The sequence below is a fragment of the Ascaphus truei genome, chromosome 19 (genome assembly GCF_040206685.1).
Source record: "Ascaphus truei isolate aAscTru1 chromosome 19, aAscTru1.hap1, whole genome shotgun sequence".
NCBI lineage: Eukaryota > Metazoa > Chordata > Amphibia > Anura > Ascaphidae > Ascaphus > Ascaphus truei.
The window spans coordinates 10,160,640-10,177,780 of record NC_134501.1 but is presented as its reverse complement, the minus strand read 5'-3'; the positions used below and the strand labels follow the sequence as shown (position 1 = coordinate 10,177,780).

Here is a 17,141-nt window from a genome sequence, read left to right as displayed (position 1 = left end):
CACGGGGCGGCTGCAGGTCGGAGGTCCTTGGAACACGGGGCGGCTGCAGGTCGGAGGTCCTTGGAACACGGGGCGGCTGCAGGTCGGAGGTCCTTGGAACACGGGGCGGCTGCAGGTCGGAGGTCCTTGGAACACGGGAGGCTGCAGGTCGGAGGTCCTTGGAACACGGGGCGGCTGCAGGTCGGAGGTCCTTGGAACACGGGGCGGCTGCAGGTCGGAGGTCCTTGGAACACGGGCGGCTGCAGGTCGGAGGTCCTTGGAACACGTGGCGGCTGCAGGTCGGAGGTCCTTGGAACACGGGGCGGCTGCAGGTCGGAGGTCCTTGGAACACGGGAGGCTGCAGGTCGGAGGTCCTTGGAACACGTGGCGGCTGCAGGTCGGAGGTCCTTGGAACACGGGGCGGCTGCAGGTCGGAGGTCCTTGGAACACGGGGCGGCTGCAGGTCGGAGGTCCTTGGAACACGGGGCGGCTGCAGGTCGGAGGTCCTTGGAACACGGGGCGGCTGCAGGTCGGAGGTCCTTGGAACACGGGAGGCTGCAGGTCGGAGGTCCTTGGAACACGGGGCGGCTGCAGGTCGGAGGTCCTTGGAACACGGGGCAGCTGCAGGTCGGAGGTCCTTGGAACACGGGGCGGCTGCAGGTCGGAGGTCCTTGGAACACGGGGCGGCTGCAGGTCGGAGGTCCTTGGAACACGGGGCGGCTGCAGGTCGGAGGTCCTTGGAACACGTGGCGGCTGCAGGTCGGAGGTCCTTGGAACACGGGGCGGCTGCAGGTCGGAGGTCCTTGGAACACGGGGCGGCTGCAGGTCGGAGGTCCTTGGAACACGGGGCGGACAGGCTGAGTGCTATTGTCAAAGGCGCTTAGTGTTTTCTGTACGTGCAATACTTACCTTTATACGCTGCGTATATAATTAATAGAGAATTACAGAGAATTATTGCACGCCCTCTTTTTTTCTTTCCTGTAGATCTGTGTTGAGGAGCCAACGTTTTTGAGACGCAGCAAACCAGGCGCAAACTGTTCATTTTCACATTTAATTGGCCTTTAATAATTTGGGGTTGTCATTAGTTTATGTACCGATCGCTTCTGTTCACTGTGATCACTCATTATACTCGCTTGTATTTTTTAATGTTACCCATTTAGTAAATAACTACCTAACAGTGTGTGTGTGTTTATTTAATATGCTCTATAACCAGCAGTGCGCAAACTGGGGGGTGCGCAAGACTTTTTTTTTAGTATTTTCCACATGTGTTACCCCCTGGGATCTCTGCAAATCAGAATCGCTGACCTGAGGAATAGAGAGAACTCCATGCGTGTCTTATAATATCAATTGTTAGTCCAAATAAAAAAAAAAAAACACAATCACCGAATACTCAAGTCCTCCTTTATTTTGCACTGTACTAACACGGCTACTTCCATTTAAATCAAACACAGACATATTGAATTGACCCTGTTTCCCCACTGAGCTTCATACGGTAACACTTTTCGTGAGCAGGATGTTGATATATAGAAAATGTGCTCTTGATAATATATTCGGAAACCACACTTTGAGTTTTAAAATGACAAATTCTGAAGCTTTAAAGACACACTTATTACTTTATTCAGCAGCCGGTGGTGTAGTAATAGCCTTGTTATATTGCGGGTGACTGATGTGTAATGAAACTACTTTTTTTTTTAACTTTCTTCCCCTTTAGGTTAAAACAATGATACTATGTGTAAATTGCTCATTTAAAAAGTGTGTGCTTAAGCACAATAATTACTATGGTGTCTCATTCAACGCTGTATGCATCACAGCTAAATGCTCCTTCTTCTGGAACATGTACAGCAGGGGGAGATCGTGTGCTGTGTCCACATGCAGCATCCTCCTAAACAAGATGTGTAACTGCTAACAGTAACATCCCTTCCTTGCCCTATTTATACACCTGTAACATTATTGCCACATGCCACAATTGCCCCCTCGAGGTGGCGGTGTGAATTCCACTGCGTGCAGCTGGGAGGCGCTCTCTGAATAAGTCATTTCCCTCCTCCTCCTCCCAGGGTCGGGGGGGCAGTCGGACATCACACACCGGTCCATCACGATGTGTAGGCAGCTCATCTCTTCTTCACACTCTTTTTTCGGGGTGCATTGGGGTTGACGCGCCTGCGGCCAGCCCCCAGGGCTCCGTCGCGGATCTGCAGGTTGGCGGCGCGGCTGTAGATGTCGTTCTCTGCGAAGGGCGACGCGCCAGCGATGTAATCGGGGTTAAAGACGTCGGTCTTGGATCTCGCTTTCTTGGAAAGCCGCTGCTGGGGGAAAGGCTGGTCACCCACCAGGTGCGGGTTACTGGCGTGTTTCCCCCCCTGCGGGGCGGGCAGCGGGTGCTAGAAAGAACAAACAGCACAGTTAGGGGGGGGGGGGGGACAGTGGGTGCCTGAATGAGGATGGCTGCCTCAGGGAAGGGGCTCTGTGCCCTACTTTGTAACTTCTATAACTAGGCTGCAGATCCATAATCCAGACAGGGAGAGTTAGGGGCCGTGCAGAAAGCAGGTATTAGAACGGAGCACGGGGCTGATATATAGGAGAGACAGAGAGATTTCAGCACTCTACATTAGGTTATAATCGTCCTATTTTTGTAGTTTAGTTCAATTTCATTAAAATATATTTATTTTGTTAAATTAGTAGAATAGTGTGCATCGATTAGGGATCCTTTTCTCTCGTGTAAAACAGACGTTTCTTCCCGGGTAGCACCACTCTAGAGAGAGAATTATTATTTTAGGCTAAACAGGGACCTCCCCATATCTGTTGTACAAGAGAGAAAGAGGGAGACGCACGCACGCGCACGCCACACACGAGAGAGAAAGAGAAAACACACTCACAGACGAGACACAATCACACACACGAGAGAAAGAGACAGACACACACACAGACAAGAGACACAGACCGCCATATGAGAGACAAACACGCGCAGACGAGAGAGAAAGAGACACACTCACAGATGAGAGACAGACGAGAGAGAGAGATACAGACGGAGACAGACTGAGAAGAGCTATTGTAAGGAAGTGCTAGAGTGCTTGGATTTTAATCTCCCAGTGGGGTGTCCTTCCCTCCCCCAGGCAGCTTAAAAAAACAAGAAATCCCACCCCCCCCCCCAGGCCCGAAGTCTCACCCGCAGCCCCCGGGAGTTGAGCACCTTGGGGTTCCTGGAGAAGTGCATGTGAAGACTTCCGTCCCCGCTGACAGACACGGCTACCTTCTTCAGGGTCCGGTTCCCGCAATGAGGGCAGAAAGACTTGCACATATCCGAGGTCGTCCTGCCCGGGAAATACAGGATCAGGCTGCGCTCTGCCTTTCCGGACACGCCTCCGTCCCACCACCCCTCACCCCCAAACACAGCAAGACACCCCAAATGTCACAATTATCCTATGAACCCCGTAGCACATTGTTATTATTGCTTTACAGGCCAGCTGAAGGTCACTGCAGGGGGGCTCAACTCCAGTCCTCAAGCCACCCCAACAGGTCAGGTTTTCATGATATCCCTGCTTCAGCACAGGTGGCTCAATCAGTCCCTGCTTCAGGTGGCTCAATCAGAGGCAGTCTTAGACTGAGCCTCTGATTGAGCCACCAGTGCTGAAGCTGTGATATCATGAAAACCTGACCTGTCTGGAGGGGGGGAGGGGAGGGCTTGAGGACTGGGGTCAAGCCCCCCTGGCTTACAGTGTTACTTATTGGTTCAATTAGAAGATTTGAGATTTCTAACGGACAGCTGTGTAAATGAATCATCTTCTCATCATGATCCGCAGATTCCTACGTTTAGGGGACAAATCCAGCAGGTGGCGGCAGAGCGCACAAGGTAAAAAAAATGTAACTACACAAGTTACTGAAAATGTCACAAAAACCGAGGGAAAAAACAAACAAAAAACCACGCTCATTACTTAAATCCCACACTCCATAAAGTACAGCCCCCCCATCACAACCTGCAAATCACCCCCGTGCCACCACCCAACAGATCCCCGCCTTGGAGCCCCCCACCGACAAAGCCACTCCCCCCCAAAGCCCCTCCGTGGGGGCACTGTCCACCCACACCACAAAGCCCCCCCCCCCATCCCCCGTAGAGCCAAAAGTCTAAAAATCAAGTAGCTAAAAGTGACTTATTGAAAGTCCAACCGCGTGGTCTCCCTTCCATGAGCCAATCTTCCCCAACACTGCAGCTCATCCACAGGAGGAACCAGCGTTCACCCCCCCCCCCCCCCCCGCAGCACAGATCAGAAATCCGGACACTGACCTGAAGCAGCCGTGGCAGCGCAGAATCCAACTCCTCGTCTGCCGGATCAGCATCCCGTCCACGGACAGAACATGCAGGCCCATCTGAATGAGAACATTCTGCAAAAGGAAAACACCCAGCGTCGACAAGAGTAATAAACCCCTCGGTACAGAACAGATCTGCACACTTCTAGCCCCAAGAGGAGGTGTCCCAATGACTCCCACTGTCTCCAGCGGCAGACTTGCGAATCCTAGCTGTGGCCGCCGCCCTCCTGAACCGCAATGACGACGTCACGTTGCCATGGTAACGCGACAGCAGGACGTCATTTGACGCTGCGGTTCAGAAGCAGGAGGAGGGCGGCAGGTAAGAAGGCGGCCGCCGGAGCCAACGGACTTCCCATCAGGCCCGAAAGCGCGGCAAAAGTATACGGGGGCGGACATTTTTGCCGCCCCCAAATTTTGCCGCACTAAACCCGGGCCTAACGGGAAATCCGCCACGGACTGTCTTGAATGCCTCTTAGAAGCTGAAGATCCCTGTCCCACCCAGAGGCTGAAGGATTGCAATCACGTGCTGGATAATGCAATACCAGAGGCTGGAGGATTGCAATCACGTGCTGGATAATGCAATACCAGAGGCTGGAGGATTGCAATCACGTGCTGGATAATGCAATACCAGAGGCTGAAGGATTGCAATCACGTGCTGGATAATGCAATACCAGAGGCTGAAGGATTGCAATCACGTGCTGGATAATGCAATACCAGAGGCTGAAGGATTGCAATCACGTGCTGGATAATGCAATACCAGAGGCTGGAGGATTGCAATCACGTGCTGGATAATGCAATACCAGAGGCTGAAGGATTGCAATCACGTGCTGGATAATGCAATACCAGAGGCTGAAGGATTGCAATCACGTGCTGGATAATGCAATACCAGAGGCTGAAGGATTGCAGTCACGTGCTGGATAATGCAATACCAGAGGCTGAAGGATTGCAATCACGTGCTGGATAATGCAATACCAGAGGCTGAAGGATTGCAATCACGTGCTGGATAATGCAATACCAGAGGCTGAAGGATTGCAATCACGTGCTGGATAATGCAATACCAGAGGCTGAAGGATTGCAATCACGTGCTGGATAATGCAATACCAGAGGCTGAAGGATTGCAATCACGTGCTGGATAATGCAATACCAGAGGCTGGAGGATTGCAATCACGTGCTGGATAATGCAATACCAGAGGCTGAAGGATTGCAATCACGTGCTGGATAATGCAATACCAGAGGCTGGAGGATTGCAATCACGTGCTGGATAATGCAATACCAGAGGCTGAAGGATTGCAATCACGTGCTGGATAATGCAATACCAGAGGCTGAAGGATTGCAATCACGTGCTGGATAATGCAATACCAGAGGCTGAAGGATTGCAATCACGTGCTGGATAATGCAATACCAGAGGCTGGAGGATTGCAATCACGTGCTGGATAATGCAATACCAGAGGCTGGAGGATTGCAATCACGTGCTGGATAATGCAATACCAGAGGCTGGAGGATTGCAATCACGTGCTGGATAATGCAATACCAGAGGCTGGAGGATTGCAATCACGTGCTGGATAATGCAATACCAGAGGCTGGAGGATTGCAATCACGTGCTGGATAATGCAATACCAGAGGCTGGAGGATTGCAATCACGTGCTGGATAATGCAATACCAGAGGCTGAAGGATTGCAATCACGTGCTGGATAATGCAATACCAGAGGCTGGAGGATTGCAATCACGTGCTGGATAATGCAATACCAGAGGCTGGAGGATTGCAATCACGTGCTGGATAATGCAATACCAGAGGCTGAAGGATTGCAATCACGTGCTGGATAATGCAATACCAGAGGCTGGAGGATTGCAATCACGTGCTGGATAATGCAATACCAGAGGCTGGAGAATTGCAATCACGTGCTGGATAATGCAATACCAGAGGCTGAAGGATTGCAATCACGTGCTGGATAATGCAATACCAGAGGCTGGAGGATTGCAATCACGTGCTGGATAATGCAATACCAGAGGCTGGAGGATTGCAATCACGTGCTGGATAATGCAATACCAGAGGCTGGAGGATTGCAATCACGTGCTGGATAATGCAATACCAGAGGCTGGAGGATTGCAATCACGTGCTGGATAATGCAATACCAGAGGCTGAAGGATTGCAATCACGTGCTGGATAATGCAATACCAGAGGCTGGAGGATTGCAATCACGTGCTGGATAATGCAATACCAGAGGCTGGAGAATTGCAATCACGTGCTGGATAATGCAATACCAGAGGCTGAAGGATTGCAATCACGTGCTGGATAATGCAATACCAGAGGCTGGAGGATTGCAATCACGTGCTGGATAATGCAATACCAGAGGCTGGAGGATTGCAATCACGTGCTGGATAATGCAATACCAGAGGCTGAAGGATTGCAATCACGTGCTGGATAATGCAATCCCAGAGGCTGAAGGATTGCAATCACGTGCTGGATAATGCAATCCCAGAGGCTGAAGGATTGCAATCACGTGCTGGATAATGCAATCCCAGAGGCTGAAGGATTGCAATCACGTGCTGGATAATGCAATCCCAGAGGCTGAAGGATTGCAATCACGTGCTGGATAATCCAATACCAGAGGATGAAGGATTGCAATCACGTGCTGGAAAATGCAATACCAGAGGCTGAAGGATTGCAATCACGTGCTGGATAATGCAATACCAGAGGCTGAAGGATTGCAATCACGTGCTGGATAATGCAATACCAGAGGCTGGAGGATTGCAATCACGTGCTGGATAATGCAATACCAGAGGCTGAAGGATTGCAATCACGTGCTGGATAATGCAATACCAGAGGCTGAAGGATTGCAATCACGTGCTGGATAATGCAATACCAGAGGCTGAAGGATTGCAATCACGTGCTGGATAATGCAATACCAGAGGCTGAAGGATTGCAATCACGTGCTGGATAATGCAATACCAGAGGCTGAAGGATTGCAATCACGTGCTGGATAATGCAATACCAGAGGCTGAAGGATTGCAATCACGTGCTGGATAATGCAATACCAGAGGCTGGAGGATTGCAATCACGTGCTGGATAATGCAATACCAGAGGCTGAAGGATTGCAATCACGTGCTGGATAATGCAATACCAGAGGCTGGAGGATTGCAATCACGTGCTGGATAATGCAATACCAGAGGCTGAAGGATTGCAATCACGTGCTGGATAATGCAATACCAGAGGCTGAAGGATTGCAATCACGTGCTGGATAATGCAATACCAGAGGCTGAAGGATTGCAATCACGTGCTGGATAATGCAATACCAGAGGCTGGAGGATTGCAATCACGTGCTGGATAATGCAATACCAGAGGCTGGAGGATTGCAATCACGTGCTGGAAAATGCAATACCAGAGGCTGAAGGATTGCAATCACGTGCTGGATAATGCAATACCAGAGGCTGAAGGATTGCAATCACGTGCTGGATAATGCAATACCAGAGGCTGGAGGATTGCAATCACGTGCTGGATAATGCAATACCAGAGGCTGGAGGATTGCAATCACGTGCTGGATAATGCAATACCAGAGGCTGAAGGATTGCAATCACGTGCTGGATAATGCAATACCAGAGGCTGGAGGATTGCAATCACGTGCTGGATAATGCAATACCAGAGGCTGGAGGATTGCAATCACATGCTGGATAATGGAATATGATTCCCAGGTAAATATCCTCATTTTGCACGTGATCTTCCAGCCCGAGGCAGAAAACTTTGTACCTGCAGGAAAAGGCCATTCTGATCACAGCAGCAACGCTGCCTGCATAGGGAAATGGCGCAGGGGTTGTATAGAAAAAAGTAACGCCGCCCGAAGTCTGTAACAGGCGCAGTGTCACCACAGGGGTTGTGTTACCTGCATGGCGAAATCCGTTGTCAGGCAACCGACCAGCAGATTAACCGGAGCCTCCCGAACCCCCATATCTTGCTGCATTTGTTTAAGGTTGCTGGGGGTGATCCAACCTTCCCCGTCATCTTCCTCGCTGGAAGCATCAGGTGACTCTCCCGACGCATTCCTCCGATCCTCGCCCTGGTGCAGAGGAGACGCCAGCTGCTCTGTGTCACTCGTCACCGACACCGCACGTGCGTTCTGCTCAGCAATGCAAAGGAGTCAGTTCTGTTTCTAAGTTTCTTGTGAGTAGATTTGAGCCCCAAAAACAAACATTTACAAACAGCAATCCTACAACCCCCCCCAAAAAAGGCTACATGAGTGTAGCTCATGGTGGTATCCTGCACCCAAGCATGTCCCGATTTCTATTTATTGGTGTTAAACATCTTGATTTGCTTAATTTTAGAAGCTAGAGATTACCATTACACTGGGCTCAGGGGAGAGCTTCATTTTAACCGCTCCGTGCACTTCATATTATGGTTGGACTTTTTGGCTTCATTAGGCTGTGTTCTTCATCATTATGTTCCTTAAGGCCTCAGCCAGGTTCCCTGCTGGCGTGCTGAGGCTCAGGGAAAGCGGGTGCTTTCCCTGGCCTTGCGGGTGCTTTCCCTGCGCGCCGTCAGGGGGCGGGCCAGTGGCGTCACGGAGCTGGTTCGCCCTCATTGGGCGAACCGCTCACGTGACCGGCCCTGCGCTCCGGCAAGCGGGGAAATGTTAAAATTCCCTTAAGACCTGCGCTTCCGCGCGCTTGCGGAAGCGTAGGCGAGCCCCTGCTAAAGCTGCTCTAATTGCGGCTGTAGGGGCTCACTGCTAAGCGGGAGCGCGCCTCCGCCAGAAAGCAGTAAGCATGGCCGAGGCCTAAGAAGAAATCTGTGGTGCTGTTATTCCCGGTTGCTTTGCCCGTTTGTTACTATGAACCCCAGGTAGGTGCTGTCTTCTTACACACACAAGCCCAGCCATTATTTCATTTCCTAAGGGTCAATTGGCATGGGATACCCAATTATTGTATTCAGGTGTATGAAGAATCAAACGTTGCCTTAACACTTTAGAGCACCATATTCCCCCTCCGGACTATTATTAAAGGTAAAATCAGACATGTAATTGTGCGGTATGGGGACAGAATCTTTAAGACGGCAGGAAGAACATGAAATGATAAAAACTGCCTCCATGTTTCCAAAAGTGAGCTGACCTACCATCAGCTCCAGTAAATCCTCCTCAATGCTGGGCAGGGGGCTTCTCCAGAACAAGAAAGAGTCAAACCGTGCGTTCTCTGCGCTCGCAGACTGGCGGATCTGCTCCTGCGCGGCCGGCGGCCTCACCAAACCCTCCTCTTTACACGCGGGCTGGAACAACAACAACAACAAATTATTTTATTTTTCGGTTTCTAGAATAGTAAAGAGCGTTTCCGGAGATGAAAAACAAGAGTAGACGCACGGGCGGAGAGTGGAGGAGACGTTTGCACCAAGAGGTGGGGATTTCTTTTTTTACAGTCTGTGGTTTGTCCCAAGGAGCAGAATTTACCTTGGAGGAGAAATGAAATCCAACAACATTGACGGGGGCCTCTGGGTGCTGAGCTGAGGAGCTGACCGAGACCTGAGAGGAACATATAAGCTGTCAGATAGCAGTTTCCTAGTGCGAGCGACTAAGCGTAACTCTCCTTCATCTCTCACCTTCTGCTGGGGTTCTGCTCGGAGATGTTCCTCCCCAACATGCTCAGCTTCCAGCTGGTAGGTGAGAGCCAGAACCTTGATGTCCGTGGCTGATAGGCTGACATAGTCCCCGGTCTTCTTGGAGAACTCTGTCACTATACAACCAGACACACAGATTGTTTCATCATGAGCTGTACATGTGTAGCAAAATATTATACAAGGTGACCAAGGAGTAGGGAGGACCCTAGTGTTTTCCCTCTAGGGAAAACAAAATGGCCATAAAATCGCAGGCCAATAGGAAGCCACGTCATCTGGTGCGGCTCCCTAATGGACAGTCATTTAAATCGCCGGTAACTTTACTGAAACGTATCTCAGGAGCCAGGTGTTACCAGACCTGAAAACAGCATGTTCCAAATCGGAGGACCCCGGTTTCCATGCTCTAAAAAGAAATAGGGGGCTTAATTAGGGGGGGGGGTGGCTGCTTTAAGACAGGTATATCGTGTCTGATGGATATTTTGTTTTACTCTGTGCCCAGGACATACTTGAAAACGAGAGGTAACTCTCAATGTATTACTTCCTGGTAAAATATTTTATAAATAAATACAGGAGGATGACCGCTGAGACTGACACACACAAAAAAAAGGGAATCGGGTGCAAGCAGCTTGGGATGACCCCGAGGAGGGTGTAATAGGGTGTAATAAAGCAAAAGCGGATGTCAAGACTGACAGTATCCTGGTCAAGATTGGTAAATATACTACAAGCAAAAGTCAATCTCTGTGCACCAACAGCAGATTAGTCAAAAGGTCAAGTCAGTCATTTTAACGACCTAAAGAAATCACAGCAGCACCCAATGTTTCCGTGCATACACGCACCCGCATCAGGGTCTCTGCATGCACCTTACGGTGGGAGCTGCTGTGACTTCTTTAAATCATTAAAATGACCGTTTAACTAATACTGCGAGACTCCTCATATCAGTTACTCTCTCTCTCGTCTATGTGACATAACCCAGCGGTGCGCAAACTGGGGGGCGTGAGATTTTTTTTGGGGGGGCGGGGCGCGGGAGGTTGCAGGGGTCCCGCGCTCTTCCCCAAGGCATTTAAATTAAATGCCGGGGGAACGCGCGAGGCCTCTGCAACTCTACTTACAGAGGTTCAGCCGGCTGCAGGACGCGTGACCATGGGGCATCACGGTTACCATGGTAACGTCAAATGACGCCGCAGGTCACGTGACGTCACACGACCCTGTGGCGTCATTTGACACCACACGTGTTAAGGAGGGGGGCGCATGAAAGGACGAGAGCAGGAAGGGGGGGGGGGGGGGGGGCACCAAAAAAGTTTGCGCACCCCTGACATAACCAACTGTGGGATGTAAAACCCCGGCCGTCTGTATCCGTCCTGTGTTTGACAGGTATCACACGCACGCACGACTTGGTGACAGGTGTCACACGCACGCACGACTTGGTGACAGGTGTCACACACACGGCTAGGTGACAGGTATCACACACACACACACACGTCTAGGTGACAGGTGTCACACACACACACACGTCTACGTGACAGGTGTCACACAGACACACTGACGGGTGTCACCCCTTCTCTCACCCCGCTGGATGTTTTCAGGGCTCGGCTCCTTGAAGTGCAGCTCGTAGGGCAGCACCGCCAGCCGCTTCTTGGTCTCCTTGTCCCGGATCTCGCTCACCACCTCCCGCACTGTGTAGATATTTGTGCCGATGTCCTAGGAGAGGAGAACGGCGGCCGGGGGTTTGAAACCTAATGCCGACCTCAAGCCCCCCCGGGAGTCTGTGTACGGTCCCCCCCCCCAAGGGGATCTGTGCTCTGTCACCCTCTCCCCCCCCCAGGGGAGGTCTGTGCTCTGTCACCCTCTCCCCCCCCCGGGGAGGTCTGTGCTCTGTTACCCTTCCCCCACCCGGGGGTCTGTGCTCTGTCACCCTCTCCCCCCCGGGGGGGGGGGGGGGGCTGTGTTCTGTCACCCTCTCCCCCCGGGGGGTCTGTGCTCTGTCACCCTCTCCCCCCCGGGGGGTCTGTGCTCTGTCACCCTCTCCCCCCCGGGGGGTCTATGTTCTGTCACCCTCTCCCCCCGGGGGGTCTGTGTTCTGTCACCCTCTCCCCCCCGGGGGGTCTGTGCTGTCACCCTCTCCCCCCCGGGGGGGGTCTGTGTTCTGTCACCCTCTCCCCCCCGGGGGGGGTCTGTGTTCTGTCACCCTCTCCCCCCGGGGGGTCTGTGCTCTGTCACCCTCTCCCCCCCGGGGGGGGTCTGTGTTCTGTCACCCTCTCCCCCCGGGGGGTCTGTGCTCTGTCACCCTCTCCTCCCGGGGGGTCTGTGTTCTGAAAGCCGTCACGCTCTCCCACCGAACTCCTCACCCTCCCCGCTGCTCTCCCGGGGTCTCCTCCCCCGCTGTTCTCCTCACCACCCCCTCCCGGGTCTCCTCACCCGCAGCGCCGCACTCCTGAGGAAGGCTCCCGCATCCGCCACAACGTGCTGAACCTTGGAAGACGCCATCTTACCCGCGAGTCCCGCCCCTCAGCCAATCAGCCAATCAGCTCGTAGCCAGCACTCATCGCACAGGCAGATGCTCTGTGAGGGGGAGGAGACGGGATGTTATTATAAGAAGTGTATATAAATATATATATACTGTATATATACTGTATACTGTGTGTCTCCAGGGGTACTAATGTACTATATTATATATCCCGTTACAGTGAGATATACGCAGTTACACGCGTTATATTATATATCCGGTTACAGTGAGATATACGCAGTTACACACGTTATATATATATATATATATATATATATATATATATATATATATATATCCCGTTACAGTGAGATATACGCAGTTACACGCGTTATATTATATATCCGGTTACAGTGAGATATACGCAGATACACGCGTTATATTATATATCGCGTTACAGTGAGATATATACGCAGTTACACGCGTTATATTATATATATATATATATATTATATATCGCGTTACAGTGAGATATACGCAGTTACACGCGTTATATTATATATCGCGTTACAGTGAGATATACGCAGTTACACGTGTTATATTATATATCACGTTACAGTGAGATATACGCAGTTACACGCGTTATATTATATATCACGTTACAGTGAGATATATACGCAGTTACATGCGTTATATTATATATCGCGTCACAGTGAGATATACGCAGTTACTCGCGTTATAATATATATTGCGTTACAGTGAGATATACGCAGTTACACGCGTTATATTATATATCGCGTTACAGTGATATACGCAGTTACTCGCGTTATATTATATATCGCGTTACAGTGAGATATACGCAGTTACACGCGTTGTATTATATATCGCGTTACAGTGAGATATATACGCAGTTACACGCGTTATATTATATATCGCGTTACAGTGAGATATACGCAGTTACACGCGATATATTATACATCACGTTACAGTGAGATATACGCAGTTACACGCGTTATATTATATATCCGGTTACAGTGAGATATACGCAGTTACACGCGTTATATTATATATCGCGTTACAGTGAGATATACGCAGTTACACGCGTTATATTATATATCGCGTTACATTGAGATATATACGCAGTTACACGCGTTATATTATATATCGCGTTACAGTGAGATATACGCAGTTACACGCGTTATATTATATATCGCGTTACAGTGAGATATATACGCAGTTACACGCGTTATATTATATATCGCGTTACAGTGAGATATACGCAGTTACACGCGTTATATTATATATCGCGTTACAGTGAGATATATACGCAGTTACACGCGTTATATTATATATCGCGTTACAGTGAGATATACGCAGATACACGCGTTATATTATATATCGCGTTACAGTGAGATATACGCAGTTACACGCGTTATATTATATATCGCGTTACAGTGAGATATACGCAGTTACACGCGTTATATTATACATCGCGTTACAGTGAGATATACGCAGTTACACGCGTTATATTATACATCGCGTTACAGTGAGATATACGCAGTTACACGCGTTATATTATACATCGCGTTACAGTGAGATATACGCAGTTACACGCGTTATATTATACATCGCGTTACAGTGAGATATACGCAGTTACACGCGTTATATTATACATCGCGTTACAGTGAGATATACGCAGTTACACGCGTTGTATTATACATCGCGTTACAGTGAGATATACGCAGTTACACGCGTTATATTATATATCGCGTTACAGTGAGATATACGCAGTTACACGCGTTATATTATATATCGCGTTACTGTGAGATATACGCAGTTACACGGGTTATATTATATATCGCGTTACAGTGAGATATACGCAGTTACACGCGTTATATTATATATCGCGTTACAGTGAGATATACGCAGATACACGCGTTATATTATATATCGCGTTACTGTGAGATATACGCAGTTACACGGGTTATATTATATATCGCGTTACAGTGATATATACGCAGTTACACGCGTTATATTATATATTGCGTTACTGTGAGATATACGCAGTTACACGCGTTGTATTATATATCGCGTTACAGTGAGATATACGCAGATACACGCGTTATATTATATATCGCGTTACTGTGAGATATACGCAGTTACACGGGTTATATTATATATCGCGTTACAGTGAGATATACGCAGTTAAACGCGTTATATTATATATCGCGTTACTGTGAGATATACGCAGTTACACGCGTTGTATAATATATCGCGTTACAGTGAGATATACGGAGATACACGCGTTATATTATATATCACGTTACTGTGAGATATACGCAGTTACACGGGTTATATTATATATCGCGTTACTGTGAGATATACGCAGTTACACGGGTTATATTATATATCGCGTTACAGTGAGATATACGCAGTTACACGCGTTATATTATATATCGCGTTACAGTGAGATACGCAGTTACACGCGTTATATTATATATCGCGTTACAGTGAGATATACGCAGATACACGCGTTATATTATATATCGCGTTACTGTGAGATATACGCAGTTACACGGGTTATATTATATATCACGTTACAGTGAGATATATAGTTACACGCGTTATATTATATATCACGTTACAGTGAGATACAGTATATAGTTACACGCGTTATATTATATATCATGTTACAGTGAGATATATAGTTACACGCGTTATATTATATATCACGTTACAGTGAGATATACGCAGATACACGCGTTATATTATATATCACGTTACAGTGAGATATATACGCAGTTACACGCGTTACAGTGAGATTTATTTATTTATTTATAAAATATTTTACCAGGAAGTAATACATTGAGAGTTACCTCTCGTTTTCAAGTATGTCCTGGGCACAGAGAAAAACAAAATAATACATGGTTACAAATACAGTTACATAAATGAACAAGGTATACATTATATACAAGACAAGATATATACGCAGTTACACGCGTTATATTATATATCACGTTACAGTGAGATATATAGTTACACGCGTTATATTATATATCGCGTTACAGTGAGATATATACGCAGTTACACGCGTTATATTATATATCGCGTTACAGTGAGATATACGCAGTTACACACGTTATATTATATATCACGTTACAGTGATATACGCAGTTACACGCGTTATATTATACATCACGTTACAGTGATATACGCAGTTACACGCGTTATATTATACATCACGTTACAGTGATATACGCAGATACACGCGTTATATTATACATCACGTTACAGTGATATACGCAGATACACGCGTTATATTATATATCACGTTACAGTGATATACGCAGTTACATGCGTTATATTATATATCATGTTACTGTGAGATATACGCATACACGCGTTATATTATATATCACGTTACAGTGAGATATACGCAGATACACGCGTTATATTATACATCACGTTACAGTGAGATATACGCAGATACACGCGTTATATTATATATCACGTTAGTGATATACGCAGATACACTCGTTATATTATATATCACGTTACAGTGATATACGCAGTTACATGCGTTATATTATATATCATGTTACTGTGAGATATACGCAGATACACGCGTTATATTATATATCACGTTAAAGTGAGATATACGCAGATACACGCGTTATATTATATATCACGTTACAGTGAGATATACGCAGATACACGCGTTATATTATACATCACGTTACAGTGAGATATACGCAGATACACGCGTTATATTATATATCACGTTAGTGATATACGCAGATACACTCGTTATATTATATATCACGTTACAGTGATATACGCAGTTACATGCGTTATATTATATATCATGTTACTGTGAGATATACGCAGATACACGCGTTATATTATATATCACGTTACAGTGATATACGCAGTTACATGCGTTATATTATATATCATGTTACAGTGATATATACGCAGATACACGCGTTATATTATATATCATGTTACAGTGATATACGCAGTTACACACGTTATATTATATATCACGTTACAGTGATATACGCAGTTACATGCGTTATATTATATATCATGTTACTGTGAGATATACGCAGATACACGCGTTATATTATATATCACGTTACAGTGATATACGCAGTTACATGCGTTATATTATATATCATGTTACAGTGATATATACGCAGATACACGCGTTATATTATATATCATGTTACTGTGAGATATACGCAGTTACACGCGTTATATTATATATCATGTTACTGTGAGATATACGCAGTTACACGCGTTATATTATATATCATGTTACAGTGATATATACGCAGATACACGCGTTATATTATATATCATGTTACTGTGAGATATACGCAGTTACACGCGTTATATTATATATCATGTTACTGTGAGATATACGCAGTTACACGCGTTATATTATATATCACGTTACAGTGAGATATATAGTTACACGTGTTATATTTGTTATTCAGAGCTTTTCATTGAGATTTTGCTTTTCGTTCCTTTTATTATCTTGCTGCTTTTACATAAAACTATTTAAAAAAAAACCATATTCACATTTTCTCTTTATTGCTTTGTTCTTTCTGATAAAGGTCACTATCCCATGAGTGTCACCAACCATAATGGGCAGGAGACACGGGCACTGTCACTGCACACATGGTCTCCTAATATAAACATCTGAGATAACACAAATGTGGCTAATAAGTGACAGGGCCAGGATCTCCCTCTTCTAGTGTGCAATGCGCAGGGCTGCCCCCGGTAAGATGGCGGGCATGTGCTTCCGGTTCACAC

General features: G+C 47.4%; 1 protein-coding gene across 2 annotated transcripts; it reads right to left on the bottom strand.

Moving 5' to 3' along the window:
- Positions 1-1,366: 1,366 nt before the first annotated feature.
- Positions 1,367-17,066, bottom strand: NOB1 (NIN1 (RPN12) binding protein 1 homolog). 2 transcript variants are annotated; one of them, XM_075576476.1, is made up of 10 exons: positions 16,908-17,066; positions 12,293-12,436; positions 11,443-11,575; positions 9,863-9,996; positions 9,714-9,785; positions 9,386-9,535; positions 8,160-8,393; positions 4,259-4,356; positions 3,167-3,287; positions 1,367-2,357 (listed from the first exon to the last, which is right to left on the bottom strand). In XM_075576476.1, exons 2-10 carry the CDS (start codon positions 12,359-12,361, stop codon positions 2,088-2,090), a joined length of 1,281 nt encoding a protein of 426 aa, XP_075432591.1. In that variant the 5' UTR covers positions 12,362-12,436; positions 16,908-17,066; the 3' UTR covers positions 1,367-2,087. The 2 variants fall into 2 exon arrangements, with proteins under 2 accessions (XP_075432591.1, XP_075432590.1); XM_075576475.1 differs by having other exon boundaries at positions 3,143-3,287; positions 16,908-17,057.
- Positions 17,067-17,141: the final 75 nt, after the last annotated feature.